The 16015-nt window shown below is 36.7% G+C and overlaps 1 protein-coding gene across 5 annotated transcripts in view; it reads right to left on the bottom strand.

The window, feature by feature from the left end:
* Window positions 1–16015, bottom strand: part of SNX7 (sorting nexin 7) — a 112382-nt gene that overhangs the window by 57671 nt on the left and 38696 nt on the right. For all 5 annotated transcript variants that reach the window (XR_014145006.1, XM_081818847.1, XM_081818846.1 and 2 more), the window contains exons 6-7: window positions 14177–14376; window positions 11280–11366 (exon numbers count right to left, since the gene is read on the bottom strand). Coding sequence is in view for 4 of the 5 variants with exons in the window: in XM_081818847.1 (XP_081674973.1) it covers window positions 11280–11366; window positions 14177–14376 (287 nt within the window). In the remaining variant the exon portion in view is untranslated. The remainder of the gene's footprint in view (window positions 1–11279; window positions 11367–14176; window positions 14377–16015) is intronic.

Below are 16015 nucleotides of genomic sequence, written 5' to 3'. Positions count from 1 at the left end.
AGGGTATGTGCTATGGTGAGCGCTGTGAATTGTGTAAGACTGTTGAATCACAGAACTGTACCTCTGAAACAAATAATACATTATATGTTAAAAAAAAAAAAAAGAAGATAGTAGGAAGGGAGAAATGAAGGGGGGTAAATAGGTGGGGGATATGAACCATGAGAGACTATGGACTCTGAGAAACAAACTGAGGGTTCTAGAGGGGAGGGGGGTGGGGGGATAGGTTAGCCTAGTGATGGGTATTAAAGAGGGCACGCACTGAATGGAGCACTGGGTGTTATACGCAAACAATGAATCATGGAACACTACATCAAAAACAAATGATGTAATGTATGGTGATTAACATAATAAAAAAAAAGTAACTAGGGCTTGTTAGAAAAAGGACTGAGGACAAGAAAAGTATAAGAAGAGCCTGGAATGTTTTGTTGTATGAGAAAGAATGATGGGAGCATGTCAAAAGGGAAAAAAAACAGCTTGACGACTGCCTTATTAGCCAAACTGGGGGCAATTTGCATATCAAAATACACAGTGATAGTAACGGACTTACTAACATAGAAAACCACAACCACACACACACAACACACATACACAAATCAATTGGAAGTTTAAAGTATGATAACGAATGGTACGATTATATAGTCTCAAAGTAGCTCTGCACAAAGTGTTTATTACCTACAAAGGGAAAGGAGTGATTTTACAGTGGAGAAGCTGGGCAGATATCACCTTCATCAACTGATCGAAGAGGACATTGTCATTAATGGGCCAAATAAAAATCCTGTGCTACCTGACAGAGATCAATGAAAACATCACAGCATCACTTGAGCAATATCCCTGTCAAGGATTGATAATTTAAATCTAACCATAGGAAAAACCAAACAAGTTGGTATTAGAGGTATTCTGCACGATAACTAGCCTCTAAAATGTAATGGTCATGAAAGTCAAGGAAAGATGAAAGACCTGTTACAGACTGAAGAAGACATGTAACTAAATGCTGTCAATAACATTACAGAACCCTGGCAAAATCTGAATGGGGTCTGAGCATTAGATGAAAGTCATGTTCCCATGATAATTTCCTGATACTCCTAGTTGTATTATGGCTATGTAGGAGAGTGTCCTTGTTTGTAAGAAACATGCACCATCAAGGAGTCCTGAGTATAAGGATTGCAATTTACTTTCCAGTGGCTCAAGGCAGGGTGGGGGGTGGGGAGATTTTTGAGCTGTACTTACAACTTTTCTATAAGTCAATTCAAGATTTAAAAAATACCAAACTTACAAGCACACAACATTTCGCATCACAAGTTTTCCCTGCTTGGAACTTGTCAGTGGCTCCCCACAGCAACTAGAATAAAACCCAAGACCTACGTGTTTTTATCCTGTTTGCTCGGTCCTCATCCCCAGCCTCCACCCCTTCGTTTTCTATATTCCAACTACACTAGCTGTGACTAAGCTCCTGGAACGTGCAGAGCTCGCTTTGCATGGATTCTTCTTAGAACACTTGTGTCCGGATCTTGGAATGATTGCCCCTTATCAGCATTCACCTGTTCTCTCAATGTTACCTTTTCAGAAAGACCTTCTCTTCCCTTCCTGGTATTCTCTATCGCATCGCCCAGGTTCAGTCCCTTCATAATTTATTAAATTATTTAATTTAATTTAAATTTACTATTATTAAATTTGTTTAATTTGGTTATCAAATTATCATAGTCATTTATTACTTTTTCCTTTTTTTCAGTATCCCCCAACTAGACTGCAATCACCTTTAAGGATAGGGGCTTTGTCGGTCTCCATCCCTGCAATTTCCCCACAGCCAAGTGCCTGGAGAGGGAAGCAGCTAATAACTCTTGGCTGACTGACAACCTAGGCTTTGATTTTCTCATCTACAAAATGGGAATAAACTACTACCGAACTTGTAGTATTATACATTGAATAATATATGCAAATGATTAGCACAGTGCCCGGCAAAATATGCATAGACAATGGAAAGCACTAGTTTGGGTCTAGAAACTCTTTGAAAGTTGAATGCTGCTTTGATAGGGTATCTCTCTCTAAACTTACTGCCCTATTGACTATGATTTAATAGAGAGAAAATGCTTCCTTTCCAAAGCCTAGAAATATAACAAATCAAAATGCACTTAATTTAGCAATCCAGCACTGTGCTGGAAGAAAAACTACTGGTTCTATTCTTCATGGAAATATAATTTTTTTTATTTTTAGTAGTGCTATTTAAATGATTCATACTTTAAATAACATGTTTTATGGTACCATTATATCTTCCCTAACATATATTATTCTTTTATACTTTCTTCCTCTAACTTACCAAAATTTTTACTGACACAAGCTCTAGATTTATAAACATTAATTCATCTTCAAAAAAAATTTCTTCAAAGTAAGCATTATTTCTGCATGTTCATGGATAAAGAATAATTAATGTCTGATTAAGGTCACAAGTTAAGTAAAAGTGAATCAGAGCCCTCTCCAGGCTTCAGACTCCCAGTGTGTTATTGCTCTAAGCATAATCAAATATTTATTGAGGGCCTAGGCCAGGCCGGGAGTGAAAGAGATATGTAAGACAGACCCTTAGGACACATTTCTTATTAACAAAAAGTCTAAATTAAAAGGAAATTGAATCTATTTTGAGTTTCTATATGGGACAGCTATTTAAACTATTATATCTATGGTGGGCAGAACTCCACAGACCAAACCACAAATCCACAAGGACACCGTTAAGTAGAATTTCTTAAATCCTGAGAAGACAGGACTAGAATTTTAAACCACTTCTTTCACTTATCCATTTGTTACTTTTTCTGTTGCAGTTAAGACAGTGGGGGAAAAAAATGTTCGGAGAGAAAGACAGGAGCTAACCATCTTCCTTTAGAAAATCATCTACAACAATGTTACACTGCCTCTGTTTTTCTAAGCCTTCCATTGTCTCCTCCCTCCTTCTACCCTCACCCACCACAAGCATACACAAGCCTCATTCATCAAGACTGTAGGTTTATGTGTTCTTTTTTTCAAATCAGTAAACATTAAGATGTAATACATTCCCTAAGCAAATTTCATAGGTAAAAATTTCTGGAAGTCATACAAGTTTCTCACTTCACCTTCAGATATCTCCTGACTAATTTTCTTGGTAACAGTTAATATGAGCCTGCCAGCGTTCAAATTTGTGTTCACAACAGACATGCTAGTGTTTGTGGATTCAAAAAAAAAAAGTGACTAAAACATGGTTTTTCATCATAAATATGTTATAAAAAATGTGTTGATCTTTTAGTTGATTTGAAATACTTTAAGCTCTTTTTATTGATGTTTCTCACTTGTTCCATATTAGATTTGAAATGGCTTCAAAAGTTATACTCCACAACTAGCTTAAACCCTGTAAGTAAATAAAGGCATTAGTGCAGAGGGAAAATAAGAGTAGGGAAAAACATGGTTAAAGCCAGGGGTGAGGATGACACACAAAAGACACACTTACTTGCCAGACAGAACTGGATCTGAATTGGGGCTCTCAGTAGTCTAGTAACTAAAGTAAACGGTGGGTTGGATCAGGTATAAAACCTGATGTATATGCTAAAAAAAAAGCTAATGGCTCAGGAGAAATTAGATCCTATTGCTGATGCTGAGAGATAAATGAAACTTTTCTCAAGAGTCTTCATAAATGAAAAATAAAATGTAGTCAGTGCTGTTGATGCTTATCATAAAGGGATTTATGGTTCTCATTTTTAAAAAGTCCTTCATTATAAATCAATGGCATAATACCAAGTATAGTTTAGTTAAAATAATCCCATGGAGTCCAAAACACAACTTCTTGATTGTACAAATTCAGATACGTTTTTTTTTGTTTTTTTTTTAAGATTTTATTTATTTATTTGAGACAGAGAGAATGAGAGAGAGAGAGCACATAAGAGGGGGGAGGGTCAGAGGCAGAAGCAGGCTCCCTGCCGAGCAGGGAGCCCGATGCGGGACTCGATCCAGGGACTCAATCCAGGGACTCCAGGATCATGACCTGAGCCGAAGGCAGTCGCTCAACCAACTGAGCCACCCAGGCGCCCCAAATTCAGATACGTTTTAAAGTATCTATTCAATTACCTAGAGTGACTAGGTGGGGTCACTGGGAGCAGTCATTTTTCAGCCAAGCTAATTGCTGCCTTTTTTTTTTTTCTTAATATATTTTTTTGACATTGTGAAGGTCCAAGAAGCAAAACTATAGCCACACTTAAACTTTGCTCTAGAAGAATAAAACATCCAACACACACTTCAAAGAAAGTTCTTCTAATATTGCTTATAAAAATATTTACAATCTAACATTAGTTAGGCACTGGACTAAGTTTTCAGATGCTGATTTACTAACACTGTAGGGAAGATATTCCCCACAACTGTTATAGTCGAGGAAACTGAGGCAAGGAAAACGTAAATAACTTGCCTAAAACTACAAAGGAGCACAGTGTTGTGGTTGAAATTACATGCAACTCTGCAATTGGGTTTGAGACCTTGTATGAAATACTTTTCAGGGACAGCTCTACATAAAAGTGCCAGGAGCATAAAAATAAATGTTAGAGGGGGAAAGTAATATGGTACAATTTCAGATGGAGATCCCAGACTCAACAGACTCCTATTCATAGGGTAGACATGATGTTTTACCATTGACTCAAATATCCACTAGCCTCCTTTACAAGTTTATGTAAATAGGAGTACATGCCCCACCCCCCTCCCCCCCACAACCACTCAAACCAACAATGCCCTGAATGAGAGGCCTGCTGCCGAAGGTATAAAGGGACAGGAATTCTAGGCACTGGCAGGGACTTTGTTCTGGGAGGAGAAGCTGCTGAGGGCCGTTTTGATTACAGCCTCCCCCACCCTCCTGTCCCAAACTCCCACCCAGCTGTGGTATACTACTCCAATACGTGCTACACTGTGTATTTGCGGCACGTGTCTATTAGTTTTTTACCCAGAATCCATTCTCCACTCCCCTTCTTACTACCTGAAAGAGCCCTGGTTTTTTTTCTGGTATTTGCATCAGGGGGCATACTGTTGGCTTATCTAAGTCAATTCTGATGGCCACATTCCCACTCCAAGTAATTGACTCAATCACGGACTTTTCACAACTCTGGCTAGTGAGAAATGAGGAAAAGTCTGCTGGATGCCTTCTAGAGTAAATGGATAAAAGGAAATATACAAGAAAAAAGTCCCTTTTCCTTCCACTGGATGAGTGTCATATATGTACCTGTGTGTACTTGTGTGTATGTGAGGGGCACAGATGCAAACAGACAAAAAAGAAGCCAAGAGAGGAAAACAGATACTAAGAAATGAGGCACACAGAAAGGAATAAATTTGTAAAAGGTCAAGGGAGAGAGGTAGGACAATAAATATCTGAGAAAAGGTAGAGGCGACCTCTGCCCCCCCACCACACACAAAAAAATTATGTCAATACTATCATTTCCTAGAAGCTTAGAGGAAAGCCAATCTTGCTTTGTGCAGTGTTTAGTACACTATCAAGAACATTTGAAGATTAATAGCCACTATTTGAGGACAAGAGTAAAATACTGGTTCAAAAATAGCAAGTCATACAGAGCAAAGACCAGCTTGAATAAATTTGGTATCTGTTTGCATCTACTGAATGTGGCTATATGCAAATCCAGATCATAATGATCTTATGAAAATGCATTTTTTTTTTGCTCACATAAATATACTGCTAAACAGCTATGGCATTATATCTAGATCCAACTCTCAGATTCTATGCACATATTGCTAAATGTCAAATGTATTCATATTCATTTATATCTGAATGCTGCTTTGAGTGGAAAACTATAAATCACCCATTCAAAAATAAAAACAAAAATAAAATGGATATGCAGCATTATTTAGCACCACAGATGAACCTTATTTATCTTGCAGTTAAGCAGCGAAGTGAATAAGCATTTTCAAACAGAAGCTCTGACTCTGAAAACTTAATAACTAAACTGCAAAAACGATAAGTTTCTTCAAAATACCTGAATTTTCCTCATAATCTCAGTTATTGTTACACTATTATCTCTATTACCTATACTTATCTTAATTATTCTGTATCAAGCTGCTTTTATAAATTCCCCATAAATGGAGAAGTGGTTAAAAGGATGAATGACCCTAAATAAATTTGTTGAGTTCATTGTGTTGGTTCCATCATTTACCACCAGCCAAAGCATATAAATTTCCTTTCCTTCTCCTCACCAGCTAATCCTTCTCTGGTTTTTAATATTGGAATATGTCATGGCTCAGTCCCATTAAGTCCTGGGACCTCTTTTTTCTCATCCTCAGCAAAGCTCATGGCTTTATATACTATCTACTAACAACTCCCAAATATGTATCTCCCAGCTGGATCCCTGACCTGACCTCTGGATTTTTATATGGATTTTTATATGTAACTCTTTACTCAAAATCTCCACTTGGATATCTGATAGGTACATCAACTTTAAATGTCTAAATCTGATTTCTTCATCTTCCCCATTAATCCTGTCCCTTCTGAAGTCTTCCCCATTTCAATTCATGCCAACTCTTACCTTCCAGTTGCTCAGTCCAAGAACCTTGGTGTCATCCTTGCCCACTCACAATCTACAGATGTCCAAATAGCAAACAGCTCTACCTTCACAATATATTTGGAATCTGACCACTTCACACCACTTCCACCCTGGTCCGGTGGGACTGTAAGAGGTAGTCAGTCTCCAGCACTGGTGTTCTCCTATCCCATGCACACACCACATACACACCATCTCTTGTCTTTCCCAAGAACAGTAATTGTTTCATGACTTACGTCTGATGGTGTTACTCCTCAGTTCAACTGTTCTCTTCCTATTTCACTGAGACCAGATCTCAGGATCTGACCCCTCTGACCTCATTTCCTATAACTCTTTCACTTGCTCATTCCATTCCAGCAACATTAGTCTGCATGCTTTTTCTGAACCGTGCAGGCATATTTACCCTTTTGTACTTACTGACTCTAACTGAAATGCTCTTCTTCCAGATATTCATGGAGCTCCAGACCTCCCCCCTTTCAGGTTTTACTTAATCATCTTCTTGGTAAGACCTTCCCTGACCCCCAATTTTAAATTTCACTGCTCCCAAACACTCCCTCTTCTCCACACTTATCCTTATAGGACAATCAACTTAAATTTTAATTAATTAATTGTTTACTATTGTCTCCATCCACTAGAATGAGGGCCTGCTTTTCTTGACTGCTATCTCCCCACTGCCTGCAATAGTGTCTCTCTTACAGTAGGTCCTCAACAACATTTGTCGACAGGTTTCATTGAATACCTCTACCTTAAAGGTCATCTTATCATGACATAAAGTTGCATAGCTCTCATTTTTATCTCCATTTTATATGATATAGTTCAGTCTATAGAGCCATTCATTATCTGTCCTCCTTGCAAGCTAGAGATGGTAAGGGTCACTAACAACTTGAAACATTGGCTTCCCTTCATTCTTTAACTGCTATGGATTCTATCTTCCACCTACAACTCTCTCAAATTTACTCCCCTCTCTAACTCCTCAACTACCTCTTCAGTTCAGGCTCCCACTGGATCCACGCTGCCCAAAGGATCAAGTCCATATTCCTCATCCTGACAGACAACAAGGCTCCCTAACTGACTGTGGCCTATCTTTATAGCCACATCTCCTTATCTCCCCTATACGTGCTCCCTATACATCAACCTAGTTTTCTCAGTTTAGCATGCTTCTTGAGCTTTTGCTGCTTTTCATAATACTGACTGTATATGCAATATGCTCCCTGATCTTCAAGGAAAAATTCTGAAGTCATTTTACAGAAGCCATCTCAAATATTACTTCTATAAAGTCATCAAAATAACAGCAGCTAACAACCACTGAGTGCTTACTAGGATTCAAATAATTGACTTACACTGTACCATTTAACCCTTAAACAAATCTATTAGAAAGGTACTAATAACTTCCCCCAAATTATACATGACAAAACAAGGCAAAAGAAGTTAGGAAACATGTCCTAGGTCATAGACTTAATAAGCAGATGAGCTAGGATTGGATCCTACATCTACCTAATTCCAAAGCCTAAATGTCAAAACTGAAAAAACAGCTGAGCTGACTTTAAATGGGTATTCTGAAAGTCTTTACTGAGTTTAGGTCATTTTAAAACGATGTATTTTATTGTTGTGAGATAAGAACTACAAACCACAAGCTCTAAGAAGCTGCCACTTTATAACTACCCAGATAATAAATCAAAGAATTCACTCTAAAGCACTGTTTTTAGTTTGCAGGCAAACACATAATTTTTGTAGGCATATTTGTGTGATGAGAAAAACTAACAATAATACCATTATTGTCAATTTACAGCATTTACAAAATTACAGGCAAGGTAAAAGTCCAGAACCTTGTTTCTGTGTGCCACGAAGCCCACATAACCGTCACCTGATATGTCTAAAAGGACCTCTGGAATGTTACAACTCTGCTCATTTCTACCCAATAATTATAACTCTCCTAGTTTTTGCCCTTCTTGGTAAAGCTTCATTTCACGGACCTTTTCATTATGAGTTGCTTTGCTGGGTTTGCATATAGCATCCCACCCAAAGGTGACTTTGATGGGGCCTCTAAAGGCAGCCCCGGCAGGTCTCCATAGAAATGGCCCCAGGGTTGTCTCCAAAGTGGCCCTGCTTGAGTTGCCATGGTAAACAACCAGGCTAGATTGCTATATTCAGTTCTCTGCCAGGGTCGCCATGGTGACTGCAAAGGATGGCTCCTTAGAAGGACCTCACAAGGGCGCGTTTCCATGGTGACCCTATCCTGCATATTTCTAAGCAACTTCCCTCTGGTTGTTCTGTGACCAATCATGGCAGGTTCATTCTGAGAGTCACCCTGGACAGTTTCTCCCAAAGATACCGTCATAACACATAGGCATTTGGAAGTGAGGTCTGTAAACAAATAAACTGCTTGAAAACGTAAATGGTACCATTCATAAATCATTAAATTAGTCCCTATACGTTTTAGGAAGGATCTGTTTTGATGGGTAACAAAAAAAAAAAAACATTTGCAACGTCTGTTAAATGTGTCTGTTTCAAATCTTAATTTAAAATATCTTACAGAGTATAATGCAGATAATTAAAGTTTCAAATTTCTCCAATCCTACAACATAGCAGATAACTAGGTAAAAAATACTTTATAGTGGATATGACACATACACATAAAATGAAATCATAAATACAGATGGATCATTAGGTTATAATGAGATATCAAGGAAATTTTTATAGAGCAAAAGACAAAATATTTGCAAGTCAAATGAAAAAAAAATGTGTTTTTTTAGTTGAGTTGGGAAAGCCTAGCCGTATTTGGGCCCAAGCTATTTTTTCCTGTATTTTTGTGGTTGGAACAATCTCAATTACTCTTCCTTTCAATTTAAAATATGAATATAAACCATTCTGAACAGATGCTTGGTTTTTAAGCCATGTAACTATTCTCCTGAAACTTTAAAATACTGTACTTTATCTAGTATTTAGTGAAGGGCAAATTTTATCTAATTGCTAATTTTTCAGTATCTTTAAAAATTACCTAACAAATAAAAAGAATCCACAGTTCAAAAGATACAATTATAATTTCTGTACACATGCCCACTCTTTTTTGTTCTTTCCAAGTGACTCTTTAAATTTACACACACACACACACACACACACACATTCCCTATTGTGAAGAAAAGGTTAACCTTGGGTTTCCTCTTTTTTTCTCCTCATCTTGAGGTAATGGCAAACATGATTTTCCCCACTGAGCATTAGTTCCATTGGCTTTACATTTCCCATTATTTTCTTTCTCAGATGCCATTCTCCTACTCTGTCCACTGCAGTCCACCACTGCCCATTCACCTTCCATCCAGGAGAAAGAACTTTGAGTTTGAAAAACAAAAATAGTTCAGGGAAGCTGAGGATAATTCATAGTCACTTCCTGGTGAAGGCTCGATGTTCTACACAAAGTCTGAATTTGTAGAGACTTCTTGCTTTAAGCCTTCAGCGTATTTTTGTGAATCAGAGCAATCACTGCAATTTTCATTCATTCATTTATTCACTAAATTTTTATTGAGCAGCTACACAATATCTCTGGCACTGTTTTAGGGGCTGAGAACACTTCGGGAATCAAATAAAAAATTCCTGCCTTTCAGGTGCTTAGATTATAGACAGGGAGAGAGAGAAAGATAGTAAGTACAAAGAAAACCAGTAAGTACAAAATCATATCTCTTGTTAGAAAATGATTAAAGTCAGGGAGAAAATTAAAGCAGAGAAGAGGGAGGCTGACCCCAAGCCAGGATGGGATGGGGGCTACGATACTAGGATTAATGGAGGGTTTCAAGAACTCCCCACGCAACTGCCATAAGCATACTCAATATTGTACTCAATACTAAACAAAATCCTTATGTTAAAAAGGATCATAGAGAATTCAACAGAAGTTAACCAAAGTAATACTCAATTTTTCCCACTTTTATACTTGTTCTCTGGGAGGCAGCAGTCTGAGGAAGGCAAGTGATAACACCACCTCTGAGCCTACTTCTGCTTCAAGAACTATATGAACTTAGGAGAGTTACTCCACCTTGAAAGCCTCTTTCTCAATTTTAAAATGAGAATAATAATTCCAAGGTGAAAGTAGTACTCTGAAGATATGCAAAGACAATAAAATATAAATACTAAAATATTGCGGGTGATACGATAGTGTCTGGAATCAGCATGAGAACACTTCAGAAAAAAGGTGAGGAAAGAGACAGATGAAGAAAGGCAGACAAAATGTCGGAAATGAATGAAGCCCAGTGATGGGTATACGAATTTATTATATCACTTTTTATGTTTGAAATTTTCCATAAAAATCTACTGCAAGGAAAGGATGAAACTTGAAAGCAAAGACACTTCCTCTCTAAAGGTTTTGACAAGAACTAGGGAAAACTGTACAGGAACATTGACTTATTTTGTATAAAAACCTTATATAATGAGCAAAAAATGGATTTATCTACTAACCTTCTGGAACAATGTTAGGTACTTTCCATACCTTCTACTAACACTTAAAAAAAAATTAACTTCAAACTTTACTCATAATAAGAGACAAAATATAAGATGGAAAAGCAGAAAAGCATCATTGTTTAGCTTGCAGACTCAATGGGTACTCAATGTATAATCGGTTTTTAGAAGAAAGTTTAGTATCATTTGCTGAATCCTTAAAAACAAGCATGCAATGGAGTTCTACACTGCTAATAAAAATTTAAGACAATGAATTCTATATGATTAAGATCAAGAAACTTAAAAACTTACCAGATCAGTATCTGCCTTTTTATACGTCAAAGCTTCCACTTTGGAATCCAGTTCTGCTTGTATTTGGTCTCTCCTTTTCATAACACCCTTCATATCAAAACACAAGGACGGAATAGGTTGCACTTAGGTTTAATAATATTTGTATGACAAAAAATATACACTTTAGAATATAAATAGCATCTCTTCCCCCAAGTCATCAGTCATTTGGGATTACAATGACTTGAAGAAAAAAAATTTTTTTTAATCTCTAAAAGCTAAACTGAAAGCAAGCATTTAAGAGACTTTTTTCCCCCCCAAATCTTTTATTCATTTTCCCCATATACATCTTCCTGGGTTAGGTATTTTATGTACAACTCTTGATGGAACACCCTAGACATACACAGTTCTTCACAAAGAGCAAAAAAGCAAAACAAATAATCAAACAACAAAAAAAAATCTGTGAGAGCACTGAAAAGACATGCGATAGTGTAAAGTGGTTGCAGTTGGGACGTCACATGGGCCACTCACCTAAAATGTCTGTAATAATTGGTAGCCCACTTATCCAATTCCAAAGGCATGGTTAATCAAAGAGTTAATTATAGTGGGGAATCAGAAAACTGAAGTGTGCACTCACATTCTGAGACTCTGTCTTAGCTTAAAATATATCTATATTAATCAATTAGCCAAGCTTTTGATGAGAAATCACAGCCTCTTCTCTGACTGTGAGGAGTTCCATCTTGTTTTCTTGCATAATCATGATTTCATGTTTTGGTGTCTTTAAAACACCCTTGTGAGGGAATTTGAGTGCAGAATTCACCTTCACCTTTTATAATGTTTGCCAGTCTTTTACAATGTCTTTCCCTGAGTGACTCACTTTTCTTCCAAGACATGCTCCTTGGGCTAATTTATGGACCCAAGGACTCATTTTATTTGTACTCATTTTCACAATATTAGTTTAAGTAATAAAATTGTGATAATGAACACAAGTGGCCTAAACAGGTTAAGGAAGAAAAATGAAAACAAGTTCCAGGTAAGTGAACAATTCAACCAGAAAGAGTAGAAATGCAGGACGTACAAGAGAAGAGCCTTAATGAGGCACAGGTCATTTAGGGGTTTTCAGAGGAAGGTTAAGAACCTACCTATAATACAGTTAAATGGAGACCAGATAAGATGGCTATAGTATTTGGGAACTGAGAGGCATTAAGGATAAAAAGCATCCTGAAAATTACTCAGTCTAGTTTTGTGCCTGGTGGAATCACTCTTAAAACACTCAAAAGAGATAAACCTTTCTTGTATTTTCAAAGAAATCAATAGAAAATTCAGCTAATTATCACAGATATTTTACATTTATTTCAATGTTTCATTGCCATTACTATCAGGAACCCCTTCCTTTCTCTAACCCAAATGACACGTACTACAATTTAGTCTCATTTAAGGTCTGTTTCCATAAATATGAAGTACTGTGCTTCACATAGGTAGAAATAGTTTAAGAGTTTGCTTCAGAAGACGAATAGTAAAATTACACAAATTTAATCATTTTGTCAAGGCATACACTTCATTATTTTAGCTCACACTGAAGAAAACCTTCCAATACAAAACAGACCAGAACTGCAATATAAATGCTACTGATTATGCCCTGGGAATCTACAAAATAATATAATCAAATGAGAACCTACAAAATAGTTCTTTCTGGTTACTATTATTAATTTTTCCACACTTATAATGATATATGACTTAAATTACATAATTTTCATCTTGACATAATAAAGAGAAAAACATCTAATTAAGGGAAAATATACTATTTTTAATTATACAAATCAGAACTCTTTGAAAAGCCACACAAGGAGGATATCAATAATGAAGCAAAACAATGAAATGTAGCCAAGGAGATTGATGGAGACAAGGAGGAGACTCCTCCACAGTGAAACCTCAGAGGCTTTTGGGAAGCCAGAAGGGTCTGTTTAAAGAAGACCCCATAAAAGCAAGTAACGGCAGCAACCTGAAATATCTACAAAATATTTAATGGCTCTGAAAGAAAAACCTAAATGTGATAAGCACAAAAGGGGCAGATCTCATGCTGAAAGGCTAAGAGAGTTTTTCTTACCAAGACAGAAGCAAAATTTAAAAAAAAAAAAAAATTCCCTCCAAACCAAGAGTACATGAAAACATGGCTCCGATTAGAAATGGCAGAAGAAATGGACTATATCTGAATGTAAGCAGACTCCTGCCCCCACGGCCACGCTAAAACACCAGAACCCTGAGGCTACCAGTTTGTGCCAAGGTACTGTGCGCAGAGGATAACACAGGATGAAAAACATTAGCTCTGCAGATAGCATTGCTAAATCCCAAATTTCTGGAAACCTTAACTTGAATTGAGGAGGTTAAATGCAAAACTTTGATATAAGAGGAAGAGAAGCCTTTGCAACCAGTGAAAGAAACACATTTTAACTTAAAGGATTTCTTTTTAGAAGCACCCAGAAAACAGAACAAACATCAAGATCCACTCAAGTACTTTGTACATAATGATAAATGAATTGCTAAATCAAATGTACCTAGAAGGGGGTAAGCAACTCTTTCATGAAAAGAAATTTCTAAAGCACTAAAAATTTTTAAAGTAAACTTTTAAAAGCTTGGAAAAACTAATCATATCCTCTATGTAAATCTTGACTGAGGATGTTTCAGATCTACGTGTAATCTTACACGTCCTTGTTGCTATTGAGTATTCTGCCTTTTATTAACATATTCTGCTACTCATCAGTTCACTCACATAGCGAACAAATATTTATGGAGTATCTTTATATGCAAAGCATTCTGCTCAGACAGGAGGACAGTGGTGAAACAAGAGAAATAGAAACCACCTTTGTAAAGCTTATAATCAGGCTGGGGACTAAGGCGAAAGTGTAACAAGGCATTCTTACCATTACCATTTCACTGTAAAGCACATACTCATGTACAGCAGGAAGCAGGGCCTCTGAGAGTCCAGACATCCGTTTCTCAGTGGCCTGACAGCATTGGTCAAGGCATCTGGCAACCCCTTTTAGGCTATCAACCAGATCTTCTTCTGAGGCTGACCACAAAACATGAATCGGGCCGTATTCTTTCATTTCATCAGAATATTCTAAAAACAAAAATTAAGTCCTTCAATTTATAGAAGCTTCAAAAGCCCCTATACTAAAGACAGTAAGAAAGTTATTTTTTTCATTGTGCATATATTCTCCCAAATGCACATAAAAAGATGGATATTCTCTTTCATCAAATTGAGCGGTCATTCCAATCCACTCAGGCCAGTTCTTGAATGACTACTGTCCAAGAGTGATCAGCAACAGCCACCTTTTTCACTCTCAAAAGTATCCTGGCTTAGAATATAAATTATACGATCACCGTCATCTATCATGGACATCTGCCTACCAAATAAACTATACCTCAGTGTCTCAGAGGCAACATTACCTAAACAAACTTGTCTTCTTTCTCCCCTTCTCCTGAATACATATCCTACTTAACAGTAATTGTTTCCAGTGATCTAAGCAAAAAATCCAGGTATCATCCTATACACATACCTGCACAGAGTTACTCAATCACCAATTCCAATATTTCTTAATATCCATCCATCCACCCATCAATCCATCCATCCATCCATCCATCCATCCATCCGTCCATCTATCTATTCTTGCTTCCACTGTCATCAGCTCATCAGCATCTATAACTACACTACCGCAAGGGACTTCTAACTATTCTCCCTCTTTTAATTTTTGTCACAGTATACAAACATTGAAGCTTCTTAACTGAATTGGAAAGTCCTTTATGATCAGTCCCTACATTGCCTCTCCAGGTCCAACCCTTGAGATTCTCTCCCAAAGATATTTTAATTCAGGCCAAAATAATTACTCATTCATGAATATCTCATGATTTCTCCTCATTTAAACATTACATATATCCCTTTGCCTTGCCCTTTGCCATTCCTACCATCTGACAAGCTACTTCTAATCCTTTAAATCCTAGCACAAATAAATTCCTTCTGATTCTGTTCCAAAAGATTTGTAGATGCTTTCTCCTCAATGAGCTGATCATAATTTTATATTTCTATTAATGCCTATCATAATTTTATGCTTGTATTATCCCATTCTATTATAATTGCTTGCATATCATATGCTCCTAGGCCCTATGCTCCTTAAAACAGGGGCTGAGTCTCATTATTTTCTTTTATCTCAAAGCCTGCTACATACTGTGTTCAATAAATATTCTCATATTAGTGAGAGAACAAATGAACAACAAAAGATTATTCAGTGCTTGATAAGCCATTAATTCAAAAATTTGGATTTCATTTTAAAATCTGAATATTTTTACATTTTTTCTTTTGTACTATCATCTTTGATAAATAATAGCTTTTTATGGTAGAGAATGTATAAGCAGTGAGCAATTTTTTGTCTAATATCCATTAAATACAATGAAATTCTCTATATTTTATCATCTCACTACTCATTAGGGTTAGTTGAAATATGTCATATTACTCTAAACTATTAAAATATCAAAAGTTCATATGATCAAGCAAGCTGAAAAATATTTTTAAAAATTTAAAAATAACGGAAATATTAGTTGTCACTGAATAAAGGTATTAGGTTTCATGACCACTAGAGCCTTTCCAATTGCACCCTCCTGATCTAGGCCTATCCTTTGTTTTAAGTAATGGCCATATTAAATTAATATTTCTAGCAAAGAAAAATGTTTTCCTTTATCTCTTTTTCTCAATTTTTGTATAC

This window comes from Leptonychotes weddellii, chromosome 4 (assembly GCF_054177405.1).
Source record: "Leptonychotes weddellii isolate Sample4059 chromosome 4, ASM5417740v2, whole genome shotgun sequence".
Classification (NCBI taxonomy): domain Eukaryota; kingdom Metazoa; phylum Chordata; class Mammalia; order Carnivora; family Phocidae; genus Leptonychotes; species Leptonychotes weddellii.
The sequence above is the reverse complement of the archived record's forward strand: the minus strand, read 5'-3'. Positions and strand labels throughout refer to the sequence as shown.